General features: G+C 48.5%; 1 protein-coding gene across 1 annotated transcript in view; it reads right to left on the bottom strand.

Moving 5' to 3' along the window:
* The window catches only part of PSKH1 (protein serine kinase H1), a 32,308-nt gene that overhangs the window by 10,973 nt on the left and 2,076 nt on the right, over positions 1-19,259 (bottom strand). The window contains exon 2 of the mRNA XM_059044889.2: positions 7,691-8,717. Coding sequence (XP_058900872.1) covers positions 7,691-8,647 — 957 coding nt within the window. The 5' untranslated portion in view covers positions 8,648-8,717. The remainder of the gene's footprint in view (positions 1-7,690; positions 8,718-19,259) is intronic.

Raw genomic sequence — 19,259 nt, 5'->3', positions numbered from 1 at the left:
CTCAACATCATTAATTATTAGAGAAATGTAAATCAAAACTACAATGAGGGGCTTCCCTGGTGGTGCAGTGGTTGGGAGTCTACCTGCCGATGCAGGGGACACGGGTTCGTGCCCCAGTTTGGGAAGATCCTACATGCCGCGGAGTGGCTGGGCCCATGAGCCATGGTCGCTGAGCCTGCGCGTCCGGAGCCTGTGCTCCACAATGGGAGAGGCCACAACAGTGAGAGGCCCACGTATCGCCAAAAAAAAACTGCAATGAGGTATCCCCTCACACCAGTCAGAATGGGCATCATCAGAAAATTTACAAACAACAAATGCTGGAGAGGGTGTGGAGAAATCGGAACCCTCTTGCACTGTTGGAAGGAATGTAAATTGATACAGCCGTTATGGAGAACAATATGGAGGTTCCTTAAAAAACTAAAAATAGAATTACCTTATGACCCAGCAATCCCACTACTGGGCATATACCCAGAGAAAACCATAATTCAAAAAGACACATGCACCCCAATGTTCATTGCAGCACTATTTACAATAGCCAGGTCATGGAAGCAACCTAAATGCCCATCGACAGACAAATGGATAAAGAAGATACGGTAAATAGCTACAATGGAATATTACTCAGCCATAAAAAGGAGTGAAATTGGGTCATTTGTAGAGACGTAGATGGATCTAGAGACTGTCATACAGAGTGAAGCAAGTCAGAAAGAGAAAAACAAATATAGTATATTAACGCATATATGTGCAAGCTAGAAAAATGGTACAGATGAACCGGTTTGCAGGGCAGAAACAGAGACACAGATGTAGAGAACAAATGTACGTACACCAATGGGGGAAAGTGGTGGGGGGTTGGTGGTGGTGGGATGAATTGGGAGATTGGGATTGACATATATACACTAATATGTATAAAACAGATAACTAATAAGAACCTACAGTATAGGGCTTCCCTGGTGGTGCAGTGGTTGAGAGTCCGCCTGCTGATGCAGAGGACATGGGTTCGTGCCCCGGTCCGGGAAGATCCCACATGCCGCGGAGCGGCTGGGCCCGTGAGCCATGGCCGCTGGGCCTGTGTGCTCTGCAACGGCAGAGGCCACAACAGTGAGAGGCCCGCGTACCACAAAAAAAAAAAAAAAAAACCTACGGTATAAAATATAAATAAAATAAAAAATTTAAAAAAAAAACAATTTCCTGGAACAGTCCTAGAAGGTTCTGGATTTCAGAGCTAGCTACATAATGGTCTCTTCTATCTCCACTCAAGGGTACTGCTGAAGTGAGGTGATTTCCAGGGCCTAACCTGGTTGGTTTTTTTTTTTTAACTTCTTCCCATTCTAATTTCTGAGGCAGTTTGGATCCCTGGTGGCTGTCAGCATGTCACCCGTACTCTGGCCTCTGTCCCCAGAGGTTTGTGTCCCTGGAACCCTGGGTACAAAGGACTGAGGTCAGGGCAGGCACTAGGTCTACATGGGTTGGCAGGATGAGTGAAAAGACGAAGGTGACTCAGTCTTCTGCTCCAGGCTGGCCAGGCCATGCTGCAGCAAAGCTCAGGTCTGGGCACCACACTCACCCTGGGAGATAGGAAGACCTACAAGGAAGGAGAGTATGGAGAGGCACGTGGGGTGTGATTGGATCAGGTCACCTTTAACCACCTCAGTGGGGGCAGGCAGGGGATGAGCGTGGGAGGTCATAAGAAGATTTAAAGAGGTCAGATCGTGGGAGAAACAAGAGCCCCAGCAGGTCTCAGAGGAACTCAAGGGCCTAGAAGCAACAGGGCCTGTGAAAGGGCAGAGCTTTCGAGGTGGATACAGACAACGGAAAGAGCAGGAGAGGGAGGGAACGGATAGGGCACCAGGAGCCGCTCTGAACGCAACCCACATATACCCCTTTGTTGGAGGAAACCTCAGCAGGGGGGTGGGAAACCGCAGTAATGAAAGGACCTTGGGATAACGAGATGCTGTAGGTGGTTGGAGCAAGGTGTTTTGGCAAAAATGCTAAATGCAATAATGTGGGGAGATGGGCATGTTTCTGCCACCACAGGAGGTGAGTGTGTAACCAGGGCAACAACAGCAGAGGGATGCCAAGAAGATGGGGCTCCAGGGAGCCAAGCGGTGGCCCAGGGGTGGCACATAAGCCCCTATCCACACTGGCCATGGGAACACTAGGCAATTAAAGGCATCCAGGAGAATCCAAGCACGAGCCCAGAAATACACCACCTGCCTCCTTGCATTCCGCTCTGCTGCCCACACACGTCCAGTCTGCAGCTCTCCCATTTCCCCCGTGCAGTCCACCCCATGGTTATGGGGCAAGGTCCTATCCCTGCTCACCTGGCCGCTCCGTCAGAGCATATGAAGCAGGCTGCATGAGCAGCCCCCACAGGCACTGGCGCCCTTCACGTGGAGAGCACCAGAACACACCACATGCCCTGCACTTCATTTTATCCTCAACATCCCAGGGTACGATGGCAAGTGTCAGAGTCACTTTAAGAAGTGGCAAACAGCTGGGATGGGAATGTAAGTGTCAGTTCTGGCTCTGGGCACTCATCCTACTGCAGGGCTATCAGAACTACCACATGGTGTAACTCACAGCCCCTGAGCAAGTGCCCCTTGGCCCAAGTTGATGGATGGTCAGCCTGCAGCCCAGAGACCCACCCCTGGAAAGCTACCTCCCACCAACACAATCCCCCGGGAAGTGGCATATCGGTCGTGCAGGTGAGCTTCACCTCCCACCAGGATTCTGTCCTCCGCCTGGCAGCACTCACTCTCCTGAACAAGGCTCTGTGAGAACCTTTGCCCAAGCCCACCTGTTCCTGGCGCAGTCACCTGGGCTCGCCCACAGCTCAGAGACTGCCCAAGCAGAGGAGGGTGACAATTAAAAGTTGCTAAACGTGGCAGACAGCAAAGCTGCTGACGGCATCACTCTGTCATCATTCCCACAAGAGCCTCTTCATCCATCCTACCTCTAGGAATAGAACTCTTGACAAAAGCAATAACGTTAGGCCCACAACGTCGCATTTCATGTCAAGTGAATCACAGAATCTCCAAGTTGGCAGGACCATAACAGTCCTCTAGTATGGTCTACAGATGGTGACTCACCTTCTGTGTCACTCCTTTAGAAGCAGCTGCTCCAGGCCTCCCATGACAGGAAGCTCCCTCTTTCAAGGTGACTCTTTGTATCTTCAAACTGCTCTCACACTCACACTCACATCTGGCCAACATATATCTCCTGATCACTTCCAACATGACCCTAGCTTGGCCCTCGCCACTCCAGCACCTCCAGTCACTAGATAAAAATTCAGATTTCTCCTCTCAAAATCACCTGTCACAGGCTTTCCTTTCCAGAACTCTCTCTTCTTCCAAGATTCCTATATTTGCTTCTAAGCAGGTCTGGCCAACAAACCCCTAAGTGCATCTCCAGCAGGCTCCCCACTTCTTCCTGGAACCCAGCCCCAGAAGAGAACACTCCCAGCCAGCAGGAGCAGTCTAGTCTACCTGACAGTTACTTCTGGGTCCTTGCCCAGGGCCTCACCAGCAACCACTGGTGCTTCCCTCAAGAGAAGCAGGAGAAAGTATTGGGAGCATATGTATTGATACACATGCTGTCCTCAAGAACCTTACAGGGTGGGGAGGGAAAAGATGTCCACAGAAGACAGCCTGGGAAAGTGCTGAAACAAAGACTCCAGCAACACGCTGAGGCATATGTGTCAGGGAAAGTAGACTGTGGGCATGGGAAGGCCAAGAACTCTGAAGCCAAGATGGCCTGGATTCAAATCCCAGGCCTGCCACCCTCTGTGAGACCCTGGACAAGCTACTTAACCTCACTAGCCTCAGTTTACTAATCTATAAAATGAGGGGGTTATACCCATTGACAAGATTATTGTAGAGATTAGACATGCTGGGTGTAGAACCCTCAGAGCTGTGCCTGGTACTCAGTAGGCCACACAATGGCAATGGTTGGCATGATTCTTAATGGAAGCAATCTTTGAATTGGATGATTGAGAGCCAGTCAAATTTCTTAGGCTGACATTGGGAACAGAGGGAAAATCCTGAGCAAAAGCATATTGTTAGGAGTGAAAGGAGCAAACATCTCCAGCCCACGGTGTGTAGGGAATGGGGTGGAGCGTGGGGCCAGGCCTGGGGGCTAGAGTGTCTAGAGCGTCAGCATTGTGGGGCAGGTGCTGAAGGAGGTCCCACTTGTGTGCATCCCTCCACTGCTGGGTCCCACGTGGGGATGTCAAAGCAGGACTCTACATACTCTCCGGGGCAGAGGGCAGCTTGGGGTCCTTTCTCAATCTGCCTCGTAAGATGATGCTCCTCCTGCAGAGCTGCAGGAGGGCTCTACCCCCCAACTCCTTCTCTTTCTAAACTATGGCTCACATGTACTATGTTGAGCCCACTCGCTAGAATCCTTGATCTGACCCAAACATCCCCAGGACACCAGGCTCCCCCATTCCAAACTGGGATTATTCCAACAGTCCGCAGTTAGGTTCCCTCCAGCTAATCTCCCACAACACTTCCTGTTACATTTCCCCTTCACCGTCAAGAACCCGGAGGGCTCCCTCCCACCTAATGCTTGGAATCTCCAAATAATCCCTGGCACTACAGAGCTCCCAGCAACAAACACCAGGCCTCGCCCAGCCTCATCAACCTCTGCTGTTATTCCCAAACAATCTCCTGTTTATTCTGGAGCACAGTGAGTAATATCCCCTTCTCTGAGCTTCCTCCTCCTCAAAGCCCACCACCTGAAGGAAGTCCTCTATTCAAGTCCACAGAAACTACTGAGCCTGAAAGAGGGCTGCATGGATAGAGCCCCTGGGAAACAAGCACATCAGACAGTGTGGTATACACGAGAAACCACTATGAGGGGGCAGGGTGACTACTGTCAGGTGAGGAATGCACACCTCCAAACCTTGCTGAGTTCAAAGTGGGCAGTCCCTTATTTGCACAAGAAGCTAGATGGAAACACCTCCCTGAGGCTCTCAGACGGGGCCTTGCTTACTCAGAATGCCTCCGTAAGGGCAAATGACCATCACACAGTAGAAGACAGATGGTTGGGTGAGGATGGGGGCAGGGCCCAGTCCTAAGAAAAGGGGCCAATCCACCACCTTACCTGCACCCCATGGCTCATGTTCCAGACTGCCCAGACCTGTGCTGGCATATGCCTACCAACAAGGGTCCATTCTGTGGCCATTTCCTATTCCTAGTCCTTTCTCCCGGGCAATCTCAAGTTTCATGGGGATGGGGAACAGGCCTTCATGTCTCTCTGCACATCCCCAGTGCACTTACGGGTAGGCAATTACAAGCAAAAGAGAAAGATGCCTGGTCTCCAGCTCAGAGAGTCTGATCTAATGACAAGGCCTCCTTACCCAGGAAATACCCCAGACAAACTCCTCCCAATCCAGAGCTCTCTGCAGATGGTGGTGGAATCTCCTCTTGGGGTCTGCCAAGCTCCTGGTAACGGACAGGTGCCATCAGTGCTGGCCAGGGATTTGAATCTGGGACTGGGAACTGATGTTTTCAGCTTCAGATGAAGGGCAGTGGGGGCCAAAGGTTGGGCAGTGCCCCCACACACACCAGGAGCCCCAGACCCGTGCCACGTGATTCCAGCAGGGCAGGAAGCAGTCTCAGGACCCAGTCTGTGGCCACAATAGGAGCAGGAAGCCTGAGTTCATTCCCCACCCTATTTGTCATTCTCTCACCCTCAGATAATCAATAGCCAGTTAGCAAGACTCTGCAAGCTCCCATTAGATAAACTGCCTGATCAACAATTGCCAGAATCAGGAACTCCTGGGCAAACCTACAGACTTCTGGAAAGAATCTTTCCTTTGTAAGCAACTCTTGGGAAACCTCCCTGCCTCCTGTAGCTAAGCTACACCACACAGAGCTCCAAGGGCAAGCCAGGCAGGGCCCTGGCACAACACTGCCTCTGTGAGGTGGATTCTGGCTCTTCTGACCTGTGATGAAACCCAGCCCAAAGGGTGAGCAGGGCGGTGTCCGCTGTGACCACTGCATCACAGCCTGGGCTTCCCAGCCAGTTGGCGTTTGTTTTGTTGAATCCATTTGGAGCACAGAAGAAAACATGAAAAACTTTAGGGGAGAGCTGGAGAATGTCCCAGTTTCTCCTTCACCTGTGGTCAGCACAGAGCTGGCCGGAAGAAGGTGGCTTCCCTCCCTTCCTCTCACCACCCTGAGGCACGTGATGTGGGGACCCCCTAGGGAAGGCCAGCCCCCATGCTCACAGCAGGGAAATCCTTGACTGACCCCACAACCATGTCCTGAAGCTGAAAGGGAAGATGATGGAGCACAGGACCATAAGCACTGCAGGCACTTTGCCTTCATGAGGCTTTGGGGCAACTCCTGTAGGAAATGCTGCTCTGGGCCAATTGGTTGAGACCAGGGAGGGCCCAGTCCAACATTCCTGGGAGGAAAGCTGGGCTGCAGAAGGGAGGTGGTCCCAGAGCTCCCTCCCGTCTCCATGGGTTGTTCAGGAGGCATGGATAGCAGTGCAGGCCTGAGAGGAACACTGCGGGGAGCACTCTGCAGGGGGCACTTGGCGAGGGGCCCTCACTGCCTTGGCAGAATCCTGTCATCCTGCAAAGCTTACCTCACCTCCCACATAAAGCCATCACACATTCTTTTCTTCACAACCTCCCCAAGAACATTCTATCCAGCTTGCTGTGCTCACCGTTTCCTGTGGTGAGCCTTGTCTCCTACCCGGTCAGCATCCTGTCTGAGGACCAACCAGTTCTTACTCTTTCTGCACCTCCCTGCAGCTCCCAGCAGTGCTGAAACCTAACAGGTCTTTTCAGGCATCAGGACTATCAATGGATCCAAAGACACAAACTGATGGCCTGCTGGTTGAATTAGGGCCAGAAGTAAGCATTTGCTGGGTTAAGCACATGGTACTGCTTAAATATGTGAATTATATTTTAACACTTTAAGATCAGATTTTCTGGCTTCTCTTTAAAAAACTGGAATGTCTGGGTGCATGGAGTCTGCCCTGCTCTGTGGCAAAAGTGGCTGAGAAGCAGCTGTTCCTTTAGACAGGGCATGGTCACTAGCTTGACTTAGTCCTCTGGAACAGATGCTATGGATGCCCTGCCCTGCTTCCTCTCAGCCCACCTCTGGGCTCGCCTGCAGCTGCAGTGCTCATGTGCGTACTGACAGCTTCCCATGGCCAGTGCCTGTATCTCTCTGCTTCTTTGCCTGAGGACTTTCTCCACCACTAGTTGGCATTCAGAACAGCCCGGAAGTGCCAGGGATTTAAAGCCCCTGCAAAGAAATTCTCGACTCATACAAGAGTCAGTGGATTAAAACCCACCCTCTTTCCTGCCCCTTAGTGGTACAATTCTGAGCACATTCCACATGATTATTCACAGGGTCCCCAGTGGAACTGAGTACCAATGGCCCACAGTGGCAGTCCACTCCACTCCCTTTCTACCTCACTTTCCCCACCCTTCATTTGTGCTTACTGGAATCACATCCCAATTAAACTATCTGCTCCCAAGTCCTTGTCTCAGGGCTCACTTTTGGGGAAATCCAAGCTAAGATACCCTACTAGTCTCACTTTACCATTTTTACATCATCTGTCTGGCCCCACGAACATGGCCCTGAGAGCACATGCCCCTGATTAAGGGCTGTAGGATAGGAGCCCCCACCCACCCAGGGGCCTCCCAACATCCCCAAGACAGAAGACTCACCTCCCCCGAGTAACTGTACTTGCCCCTGAGGATCTGCCGGTACAGCCGGGTGCGGTTGTCATCCTCAAAGGGCATGGTGCCACTGAGCAGGATGTAGGCGATGACGCCCAGCGCCCACATGTCGACTGAGTTGGTGTAGGGCTTGCGGACCAGGACCTCAGGGGCAATGTACTCGGGCGTGCCACAGGTGGTCTTCATCAGGCAGTCGTCACCCTTCTTGCGGGCACTGGCCAGGCCAAAGTCGGTGATGATGATCTTGGAGTCAGTGCCTGGGTGGTAGTAGAGCAGATTCTCAGGCTTGAGGTCTCGGTGTGTGATGCCCAGTGCGTGCAGATACCGGACGCCATCCAGTACCATCTGCAGCACTCGAGTGGCGTCACGCTCAGTGAAAGAACCCTTGGCGATGATGCGGTCAAAGAGCTCTCCACCAGTGGCCAGCTCCATCACCATGTACACGCGCTCCTGTGTCTCAAACACCTCCACCAGCTGGATGATGTTGGCGTGGCGCACCCGGCGCAGCACACGCAGCTCCGACTCACATACCTCCCGCCCCTCCCGGTACTTGGTTTCAATCATCTTAATGGCATATGGCTGCCGGGTTGCCCGGTGCTCCACACGCACCACTCGGCTGAAGCTGCCTCGGCCAATCAGGGCTTTGATGTCGTACTTGGCCGTCACACGTGGGTCGAACTTGGCCCTGTACTTAGCCACCCTGGCCCTGCGTGGTGGTTCTGAGGGAGGCTCTGTGTGGCCGGTAGTGGGGGCACCAGGGCAGGGGTTTGCACCCTGACTGGCTTCTGAGAACCCAGCTTTGAGAGGGCCAACACTGTCCACCTCTGTAATGAAGTGCTTGTACACATCGCTCTTAGTGCCACTGAAGGGCTCCACCTTCTTGACCAGATCCAGCTGGACATCCTTGGGCGGCTCAGGAAGGACCTTGCTTGTCCCACAGCCCATCACGGACACGGGGGCATCCTCTCTAGCGAGGCTGGCAGAACCTGCTCTGCAGGCAGTGCCCCGTCTACACCTACACAGACAGAAGAAAGGAACTCAGCATAGCCAGGGAAACTTCTGGAGGGATCCCAGCCATCCTCCTTACCCCCTCCCCACTGGCCCTGGATAAACCTAGCCTGAAGACCTGACTCTGGTATGGTTCCCTGGAAGGGAGAATGGCTTTGGTCCCTGAGTGCTTGGAGCCCAGATGCCATGAAGGATCCAGATGAAAGACTGGGTGTGAGTTCCGTGGTCTTGATGTACATCTCCCTGGGTATAATTTTCATGCTGCTCTTCAACTCTGAAGAGGGGCAGGAACATGCACCAGGCTCAGCTGTCACTGCCTCCACCCTCCTCCCTACTCTCCCTGGGTCCCTTATCATAGTTGAAGTCCTATGTCTTTTAAAGGTTAAAATTATTCCTCTTATTACTCTGACTCATCTTTTCTGAAACGGGGGCGTGGAGTGTTGGAGGCCTGTTCTCCAACACTATCACCCACCAGGGTGTAGAAAGCCACTTCCCCAAGGCCTCCTCCCTCATGGATACCTTCCTGGCCCTTTAGGCCTCCTGCAGGGGTTGATCCCCCACTGCAACAACCCACCACCACCCACTGCTCTGGATGCTGCCCTAACCTCAATCTTCCCTGGATGGCTCGCACTACTTTTCTAATGCACCATCTTCACCCTGGCAGTTTAACACCCTGTTCCAGGGTCTCTCACTTCCCCAGTTTACCACATAGATGGCTAAAATGCTACACAAGTCCCAGAAATGGCTAAAACCAATTCCAGTGAAGTAGGAACCACAAGCCTTAGCACACTGCCACCAGATAGCCACCAAACACTAGCCTGGGCTTCATTTAAGAGGCAGAGGGGGGAATTCCCCTAATGGCACAGCACTTAAGAATCCACCTGCCAAACAAAAAAAAAAAAAAAAAAAGAATCCACCTGCCAATGCAGGGGACATGGGTTCGAGCCCTGGTCTGGGAAGATCCCACATGCCATGAAGCAATTAAGCCCGTGTGCCACAACTACTGAGCCTGCGTGCCACAACTACTGAAGTCCCCACGCCTAGAGCCCATGCTACACATCAAGAGAAGCCACTGAAACGAGAAGGCCACGCACCAGATCAAAGAGTAGTCCCCGCTTGCCACAACTAGAGAAAGCCCGCACAGCAAAGAAGACGCAGTGCAGCCAAAAAAAAAAAAAAAAAAAAAAGAGGCAGAGGGGGCCTTGAGCTCAGAAAGGACACTAACACCTTCATCCAGATGAGAGTCGGGCTGTGGATCGGGGCACTCTGCTTCCATGGGATGAGGATCCAGGAGACTTTCCCATTTGCTTTCCAGACAAAGATGTTCCAACTATTAATACCTTGTGGCTGGTGGGGCCCTGGACAAGTTGAAGTGCTGAAGTACCACTTTCCAGAGGTCACTTCTATCCAGGCTGCCCTTCTCTAAGTCTATCTGAGGGCCCCAAGGGTGAAAGAAAAGAGCTGAGAATTTCCTATTAATTAGGATATACAGAATTGGGGATAAAACGATCAACTCAGAACAAGTGCTTACTGAACATCTACTAGGGATACAGGAATGAATAAGACATCCAGTGCAGGTATATTTTAACATACCCAATACAGGCAAAACATGGTCAATAAACTCATAGTCTAAATGAAGAGCAAAACATCAAAACTGGTAATTTCAATATAACAAAGTAAATGTTAGGCTTGAGAAACAATAGTAGATACATGAATGACACAAGAATGACACAGGGATTAGGGAAAGCTTCCTGGAGGAGGCAACCCCCACGCTGAATTTGAAGAATGAGGCAGGTGAGGAAACGTGGGAATGTTGTTTCAGGCAGAGAGAATGACACACTCAAAGGTTCAGAGGTCCAGAGCAGCACCCCGTGCCTGGGAATGTGCAGTCTGGATGTGAAGACAGGACTGGGGGCTGAAGTGCTGGAAGGTCAGCAGGAACTAGGTTGTGGAGAGCAGCCCAAGTTACAGTGAGAAGCCAGGACCTTCCTGGGAGGTGAAAGGAAGCTACCAAAGGGCTTACAGGGAGAGGCAGTCGACTCTGTGTTTAGAAAGAAGTATAAGGCTGAACTGGAGGAGGGTCGAAGTGGACTGAAAGGGCCAGTGAGGAGGGTAGCAGCACAGACAGGGTGGTGGAAAGGAGAGAGGTCAGCAGAAAAAGTGACAGGGACTGGAGGCTGGACATAGGGGTGAAAGGGAGGAGAGGACAGCACTCCAGTCCCTCACTCCAGCTCCTGGGCAGAAGGTCAGGAGTGCAGCAGGAGGGACAGGTTTGGGAAGCAGTAGGAAGAGTTCAGTTCTGGAAGTGCTGCAGTGGGGTGGCTGGATGTAGAATCTAATGGTTGAAAAGAGCTGGTCAACCAAGGGGGAAAAGGGGGGATAAACTGGGAGATTGGGGTTGACATATACACACTGCTATATATAAAATAGATAATAAGGACCTACTGTATAGCACAGGGAACTCTACTCAATACCCTGTAATGACCTATATGGGAACAGAATCTAAAAAAGAGTGCATATATGTATACGTATAACTGATTCACTTTGCTGTACAGCAGAAACTAACACAACATTGTAAATCAACTACACTCCAATAAAAATTAATTTAAAAACAAAAAAGAAGAAGGAAAAGAGCTGGTCAGGGTCAGAGATTCCATGGCTGCCCAGGGGCAACACCAATCCCCACGCCCAACCTGTTTCAAAGCCAGCAAAAGATCCCATGAAAGGCAGCAGACCCAGGGAGGTTTTGCTGGGGCATCTTGAGGGTCACAGAGAACCCACACAGAGGCCCTCGGTGAGGGTCTGAATTCAAGATGGTGATAACTGACCAATGTGGCTAATGTGGTGATAACTGACCAATAACTGACCAATGTTCCCAAGGAAAAAGCTCACCTCTGAAACGTACACAAGACCTTGATTACCAATCCATCAGACAAAAGACCAAAGATTAAGGGCTTAGGTTTTAAGCAGTATATCAGTATGACTCTCAGCAGAATGAGATTTATCTTTCCTCACATGAGGAAAAGATTCCTCAACCAACACAGGCTCTTCAGGATTTGCTGCAGTTTTCACCCAAATGCCCAGGAGATCCCATATAGCAGCTTAGGAAATCATGTTTAAACACAGGCATTTAGGGATTCCCTGGTGGCACAGTGGTTAAGAATCCACCTGCCAATGCAGGGGACATGGGTTCGAGCCCTGGTCCAGGAAGATCCCACATGCCACGGAGCAAATAAGCCCGTGTGCCACAACTACTGAGCCTGCGCTCTAGAGCCCACAACCCACAACTACTGAGCCTGCATGCCACAACTACTGAAGCCCACGCACCTAGAGCCCGTGCTCCGAAACAAGAGAAGTCACCACAATGAGAAGCCTGCGCACCGCAACAAAGAGTAGCCCCCGCTTGCCCCAACTAGAGAAAGCCCGCGCGCAGCAACGAAGACCAAACGCAGCCAAAAATAAATAAATTAATAAATTATTTTTTAAAATAAACAAAGGCATTTAGAAACAAGGTTCTTTTTCACAGAGGCCGAAGATTAGAACTGTGGACTTCGGAATTTTGCACTCATCTCTTCCTTCAGGGAAAATACAAGACAATACAGTAAAGGGCTGCAGCTCAGGGAAAAAAAAGCTCTTGGGCCAGGATTCCTGAGGCAGAACACAGGCGCTGATCCCCAAGACCACCCTGTGAACAACATCTACCACCATTCAGAAAGAAGACAAATTGCATGGGTGACACAACACAGCTACTCAGATGTCACTTCTTCCTGGGGAGGAGGTAGAACCCTAGATCCACAAAATAAGTAACTGCCTCCAGGTGTACCCATGGGCTCTTTTTGTTTAGATGTGCATACCTAGTCTGCTCCTGATGACAAAAACTAAGGTTTACAAAAGGCCTGACTTTTCACTTTAAACAAAGTCTAAGCAAGGATCTCAAGTCAGCAGTGAGACAGCCAAGGATTATCCCTCTCTGACCTTCCTTATTCCTTTCTGGGACACAGTTTCTCTCACATTTGTTCCAGTTAGAAACTCTTCAAAGATAGGCTTACTCCACCTTCCCAACTACAGATGAAGAGTGGAGGAAAGAAGGTGCCAGCTCTGATGCGGGGAACTGCTGATTACCTCCAGGTGATCATAGCTGCTCCACACTCCAATCACATCTGTTAAATTCTCTTTCCACATCAGTTAGGTGAAAAGGCAAACAGGGACAAGGGAAGCAGCTGGCAAAATTCCTTCTGTGAAAAGGGCAAAGTGTTTTCCTGTCCTCAGCTCTCATGTATGTGCTCCCAGCAGAGTGACCAGTGTGGGTGTGAATGAGGAAAGCCTCAAGAAGCGACCTCCCAGGTAGGTCATGCTATGCCAGCTCTCATAAGTCACTATTCTGTCTCACGACACCAATCCTAACACGTCTTACAGAAAGTACTGAACTCTCTGGAGTCGGCCTCCACACCTTTAACTCCAAGCCTGACCCAAAGCACTCCTCAAAGAAGGTAAGCGTGTTGGACAGAGTGCAGAAGTAGGCATGAGCATTCAGCACTACTGTCCTCGCTAACACTTTACAGAAATGACAGGCCAAAAAGGTAGAAACTTGTCCAAGCCGCTCAGATAGTGACAGCCGAGAACAAACCAAAATCTCATTCTCCATCCAGAGCTCCTTCCACCAAACCAGATAGACTCCAAAAGTGCCTGGGGCCCAGCTGAGCTCAGACTCAACAGGTCAAGGACTCAATCCTTTCTCATACCACTCAACTGATGAATCAACGAAACTTTACTGAGGATCTTTTTTTTTTTTTAATTTATTTATTTATTTTTGGTTGTGCTGGGTCTTCGTTGCTATGCACGGGCTTTCTCTAGTTGTGGCGAACAGGGGCTACTCTTCTTTGCAGTGCGCAGGCTTCTCATTATGGTGGCTTCTTTTGTTGCGGAGCACAGGCTCTAGGCTCACAGGCTTCAGTAGTTGCGGCACGCTGGCTCAGTAGTTGTGGCTCATGAGCTCTAGAGCTCAGGTTCAGCAGTTGTGGCGCATGGACTTAGTTGCTCTGCGGCATGTGGGATCTTCCTGGACCATGTTCGAACCCGTGTCCCCTGCACTGGCAGGTGGATTCTTAACCACTGCGCCACCAGGAAGCCCGAAGCCTGAAGGGCATGTCTTCCGAAACCTCCATTCCATGTACAACCTGGGTCATACTGCTCACTGCTATACTCTAGATTACTTTTGATCACTAGAGTTGTCAGCCTTTTGAGGGAAGGGACCACTTCTCAGGTTTCTAGAACTCTCTGGCTCCCAACAAAGCACTGAGCTCCCAGCAGGCATTCAATGTTTGTTAACAGTGAGTGAAAGGTGGGCTGGTTCTCAGGTTTCTTTTTGCTGCAGGCAACAATCCCAGAACCTCAGAAATTTTCAAGTGGCAGGAAGAGGCCAGATTGGTGGTTAAACCAGAGCCATGCTCTTTGGGCTCCTGTATAAATGTCCTCAACAAAAAAGGAAGCCAGAGTTCTCGGGTCTATTTGGGTCTTACAGATTGTTATCTGAACTCCAAAGCAAGTTTGTCCATAAACTACCAGACCCATCTGTGGGGAGACCAAGGGCCTAGGAGCAGAGGACAGGGATGGATCCTGAAACAATTTTCCTGGCCACAGAAGTCTGTGGATGCCTCCCAGGCAGGCACCGAGCCCTCTCCAATAACACCTCCTAAGACTCTTCTCCACGGCAAAGCTTCACAACCTTTTGCCTGCAAAGATCTCTATATTCTGCTCCCATGTTTTGAAAGACTGTCTATCAAAATGAAGTAGGCAGTAATCTCTCAGGAATCCCAGAAATAAGTAACTGCTAAACAGCACTTCTAACCATCACGAGGCAAGCAGGGATAGCAGGCAAAGAAGTCTGTCACTTTAGATAAAACCCCCTGACCCTCACGCCACACACAAAAATAAACTCAAAATGGCTTAAAGACTTAAATATGAGACAAGACACCATAAAACTCCTAGAAGAGAACACAGGCAAAACATTCTCTGACATAAATCGTACCAATGTTTTCCTAGATCAGTTTCCCAAGGCAATAGAAATAAAATCAAAAATAAGCAAATGGGACCTAATCAAACTTATAAGCTTTTGCACAGCAAAGGAAACCATAAACAAAACAAAAAGACAACCTATGGAATGGGAGAAAATATTTGCAAATGATGGGACCAACATGGCTTAATTTCCAAAATATACAACCAGCACCTACAATTCAATAACAAAAAAACAAACAACCCAATCGAAAAATGGTTAGGACTTCCCTGGTGTTGCAGTGGTTAAGAATCCACCTGACAATGCAGGGGACACGGGTTCGAGCCCTGATCTGGGAGGATCCCACATGCCGCGGAGCAACTAGGCCCGTGAGCCACAACTACTGAACCTGCACATCTGGAGCCTGTGCTCCGCAACAAGAGAGGCTGTGACAGTGAGAGGTCCGCGCACCGCGATGAAGAGTGGCCCCCGCTTGCTACAAATAGAGAGAGCCCTCGCACAGAAACAAAGACCCAACACAGCAAAAATACATAAATAAATTAATAAACTCCTACCCCCAACATCATCTTTTAAAAAAAAAAAAAGAATCCTCCTGCCAATGCAGGGGACACAGGTTCAAGCCCTGGTCCAGGAAGATCCCACATGCCACGGAGCAACTAAGCCCGTGTGCCACAACTACTGAGCCTGTGCTCTAGAGCCAGTGAGCCACAACTACTGAAGCCCATGAGCCTAGAGCCTGTGCTCCACAACAAGAGAAGCCACCACAATGAGAAGCCAGCGCACCACAACGAAGAGTAGCCCCCGCTCACCACAACTAGAGAAAGCCTGCGTGCAGCAATGGAGACCCAACGCAGCCAAAAATAAATATAAAACAAATAAAATAAATAATTTTTTAAAAAAAGAAAGAAAAATGGTTAGAAGACCTAAATAGACATTTCTCCTAAAAAGACATACAGATGGCCAACAGGAACTTGAGAAGATGCTCATCATCGCTAATTAACAGAAAAATGCAAATCAAAACAGTGAGGTACCACCTCACACCAGTCAGAATGGCCATCATTAAAAAGTTGACTAATAAATGCTGGAGAGGGTGTGGAGAAAAGAGAAACCCTCTTACACTGTTGGGAGGAATGTAAATTGGCACAGCCACTATGGAAAACAGTATGGAGGTTCCTCAAGAAACTAAAAATAGAGTTGCCATATGATCCAGCAATCGCACTCCCACGCATATACCCAGAAAAAACTGTAATTCAAAAAGATACATGCACCTCTATGTTCACAGCAGCACTATTTACAACAGGCAAGATATGGAAACAACCTAAATGTCCATCAATAGATGAATGGATAAAGATGATATATGTGTGTGTGTGTGTGTGTGTGTGTGTGTGTGTGTGTGTGTGTGTGTGTATGGAATGGAATATTACTCAGCCATTAAAAAGAATGAAATAATGCTATTTGCAGCAACATGGATAGACCTAGAGATTATCATACTAAGCAAAGTTAAGTCAGAGAAAGACGAATACCATATGATATCACTTATATGTGGAATCTAAAATACGACACAAGTGAACATATCTACAAAACAAAACCAGATTCACAAATATAGAGAACGGACTTGTGGTTGCCAAGAGCCGGGGGGGAGGGACGAATTGGGAGTCTAGGATTAGCAGATACAAACTACTATATATAGGATGGATAAACAACAAGATCCTACTGTATAGCACAGGGAACTATATTCAATATCCTGTGATACATCATAATGGAAAAGAATATGAAGGAGAATATATATGTGTAACTGAGTCACTTTGCTGTACAGCAGAAATTAAACACAACACTGTAAATCAACTATACTTCAGTAAAATTAAACAAAACAAAACAAAACCCTGAACAAGGACCTCTGCAACCTTAGGGGGAACCACACGATTCTGCTTTCTGAAACAGGAGAACTGGGACTTCCCTTGTGGCACAGTGGCTAAGAATCTGCCTGCCAATGCAGGGGACATAGGTTCAAGCCCTGGTCCGGGAAGATTCCACAGGCTGCAGAGCAACTAAGCCCATGCACCACAACTACTGAGCCTGCGCTCTAGAGCCCGCATGCCGCAACTACTGAGCCCGTGTGCTGCAACTACTGATCCCGCATGCTGCAAGTTCTGAAGCCCGCGCACCTAGAGCCCATGCTCCACAACAAGAGAAGCCACCGCAATGAGAAGCCCACGCACCACAATGAAGAGTAGCCCCCGCTTGCCACAACTAGAGAAAGCCCGTGTGCAGCTACGAAGACCCAATGCAGCCAAAAATAAATAAATAAATATTTAGAGAACTAAAACAGGGAAACTGACACGAGACCCAGCAATTTCATTTTCAGAAATAATTCTACAAAACCACTTCTACAAGTACACAAAGATATATTTGCAAAAGAAAGGTCATGGAACCATTCTTTAAAATAATGAAAAAATGGAAACAACCCAAATATTCATCAGGAAGGAAATAATTAAATAAACTAATATACATTCACATAATGGAATGTTCTGCAGCTGTTGAAATGAATGAGGTAAATCCATGTATATTGACAAAGAAAGAAAGATACCCGTCAGTTTCAGTGGCTTTGTACTGGTATCCATGTTTGTGATGCACCAAAGAGTTTAAAACAGTTTGTGAAGGGACTTCCCCAGTGTTCCAGTGGTGTTAAACTCTGTGCTTCCACTGCAGGGGGAGCAAGGGTTCAATCCCTGGTCGGGGTAGTTCCACATGCCGCGTATTGCAGCCAAAAAAAAAAAAGAGTATGTGAAGCATATGTCTAATGAAGAATTTCTAAAAAGGTATAGACATATACATAGGAAAAAAATATCCTGGACAGGTAGAAGAGAAGCTGTTGACAGTGACTGCCTCTAGGGTGTGGGAATGTCAGGGGAACAGGTGGAAGGAAGGGAGACTCTTACTTCTCCCATTACATACTTCCGTGCTATTGCTATATTTTAAAGTCATCACCACATATTATATTTTTAAAGTTAAAAAATACATATTGTAGAAATGTATAGACTAGTATATAGATAAGAAAAAAGCTGGGGGAATATACACCAAATTATTATACCAAATATATACCAAATTATTTTACTAATGATTAGTGTTTGTGTCTAAAGACACAGTTCATTATTCACTTCCGTAATGTTTTAACTTTAAATACTATTTCATAATAAGAATTGTTATAACTTCTTTTTGGAATATAGTAACTCAGGACTCCACCTCTTAAGGACTCTATGCACCACTGCTCTACATGGTAATAATTGGTAAGCAGAGACTCCTGCTTTAGGGCTGAGAGAAGGAGAGTTCAACAGTTTGTCGTGTCCTCCTCATTCTATCCTGACCCTCAACTCCATCTGAGACATCCCACCCACTGCCCATCCCATCATCAGAAATACAGCCTCTGGCAATGTACCTGGGGTTCTCCTTCCAAAATCCCAAAGTTCAACCCATAAATATTTACTGAGCTCCTGCTGTGGGCCAGGAACTCTGCCAGGGGCTGTGACAGACAAAAAGAAGGCAGTTATAATCTATGTTCTCAAGGAACTTACAGCCCAAATGGCTCCACACCAAGAGTCCCCTGATCCATTACTCTTATGATGTCCTGTGAGGCCACTTCAAGGCTGGCAGCCTGGAAGGGGTCCCTCTGCGATAATTTTCCTCTAGCAAATGAAAACAGCACATTTTTCTACTTTAGCATCACATGAGATGCCATGGCAACAGAGGGCTGTACCAAGAATTAGCTCAGTGATGACCTAGCCAACACAAATTGGCTTAATACTCACTGAGTAAGATTCCTGGAAGAAAAGAAAGTTCAAATAAATAAGTCTCTCTCCAGCTCTCAACAAGCGGAATTGTTTCCTTTCTTCCAGGGCTGTACTTCTCAAATTTTTCTCTGTGCACCCTGGGCCAGTGGAGACAGCTGTTCTCAGCTATCTCAAAGCTTAAGGGTCAATACTTTGGCACACCTATAGCCAATTCACATCACACAGTTAGGAAGCACTGGAGAGGATCAAAGTTGCCCAAATAGCATGCTCACACTTATAAAGAAAAAACAGACGGCTAAACCAAAGTCTCACTCACTTAACAATGAACCTGTGAGTGACAGAGGACCCCAGCATCTAGTTCAGATTTCACAGATACTAGGATCTTCTGGGATATTCCATTCCAAGTGAGGCTCAGCTCTAGCTCAGTGTAAGAGGCAAACAGGTTTCCTGAAAGCTGCACTTTCTTTAGCTCATTTATACAAGTTAACAAGAATTGCAATTAGACCTGGACACGTACTTATTCAGCACACCCGCCCTCCAGTGAGTCAGCAATCCACATTTTTTCTAGGGGAATAGCCAACTGCAACTGCCCTGAGTAGAAGCACAGTTTTGTTAGAGCTATCTGATGATCAGAAATTACCTCAAGGAAATCACATAACATAAGGTAGCTTCCTACACAAGACTCAGTCTGAAGAGCAAACAGGCTTACTAAGATGAGATCCCCTTTTGACATGGGATGAACTGTGGG

This window comes from Kogia breviceps, chromosome 18 (genome assembly GCF_026419965.1).
Source record: "Kogia breviceps isolate mKogBre1 chromosome 18, mKogBre1 haplotype 1, whole genome shotgun sequence".
Lineage (NCBI taxonomy): Eukaryota > Metazoa > Chordata > Mammalia > Artiodactyla > Physeteridae > Kogia > Kogia breviceps.
The sequence above is the reverse complement of the archived record's forward strand: the minus strand, read 5'-3'. Positions and strand labels throughout refer to the sequence as shown.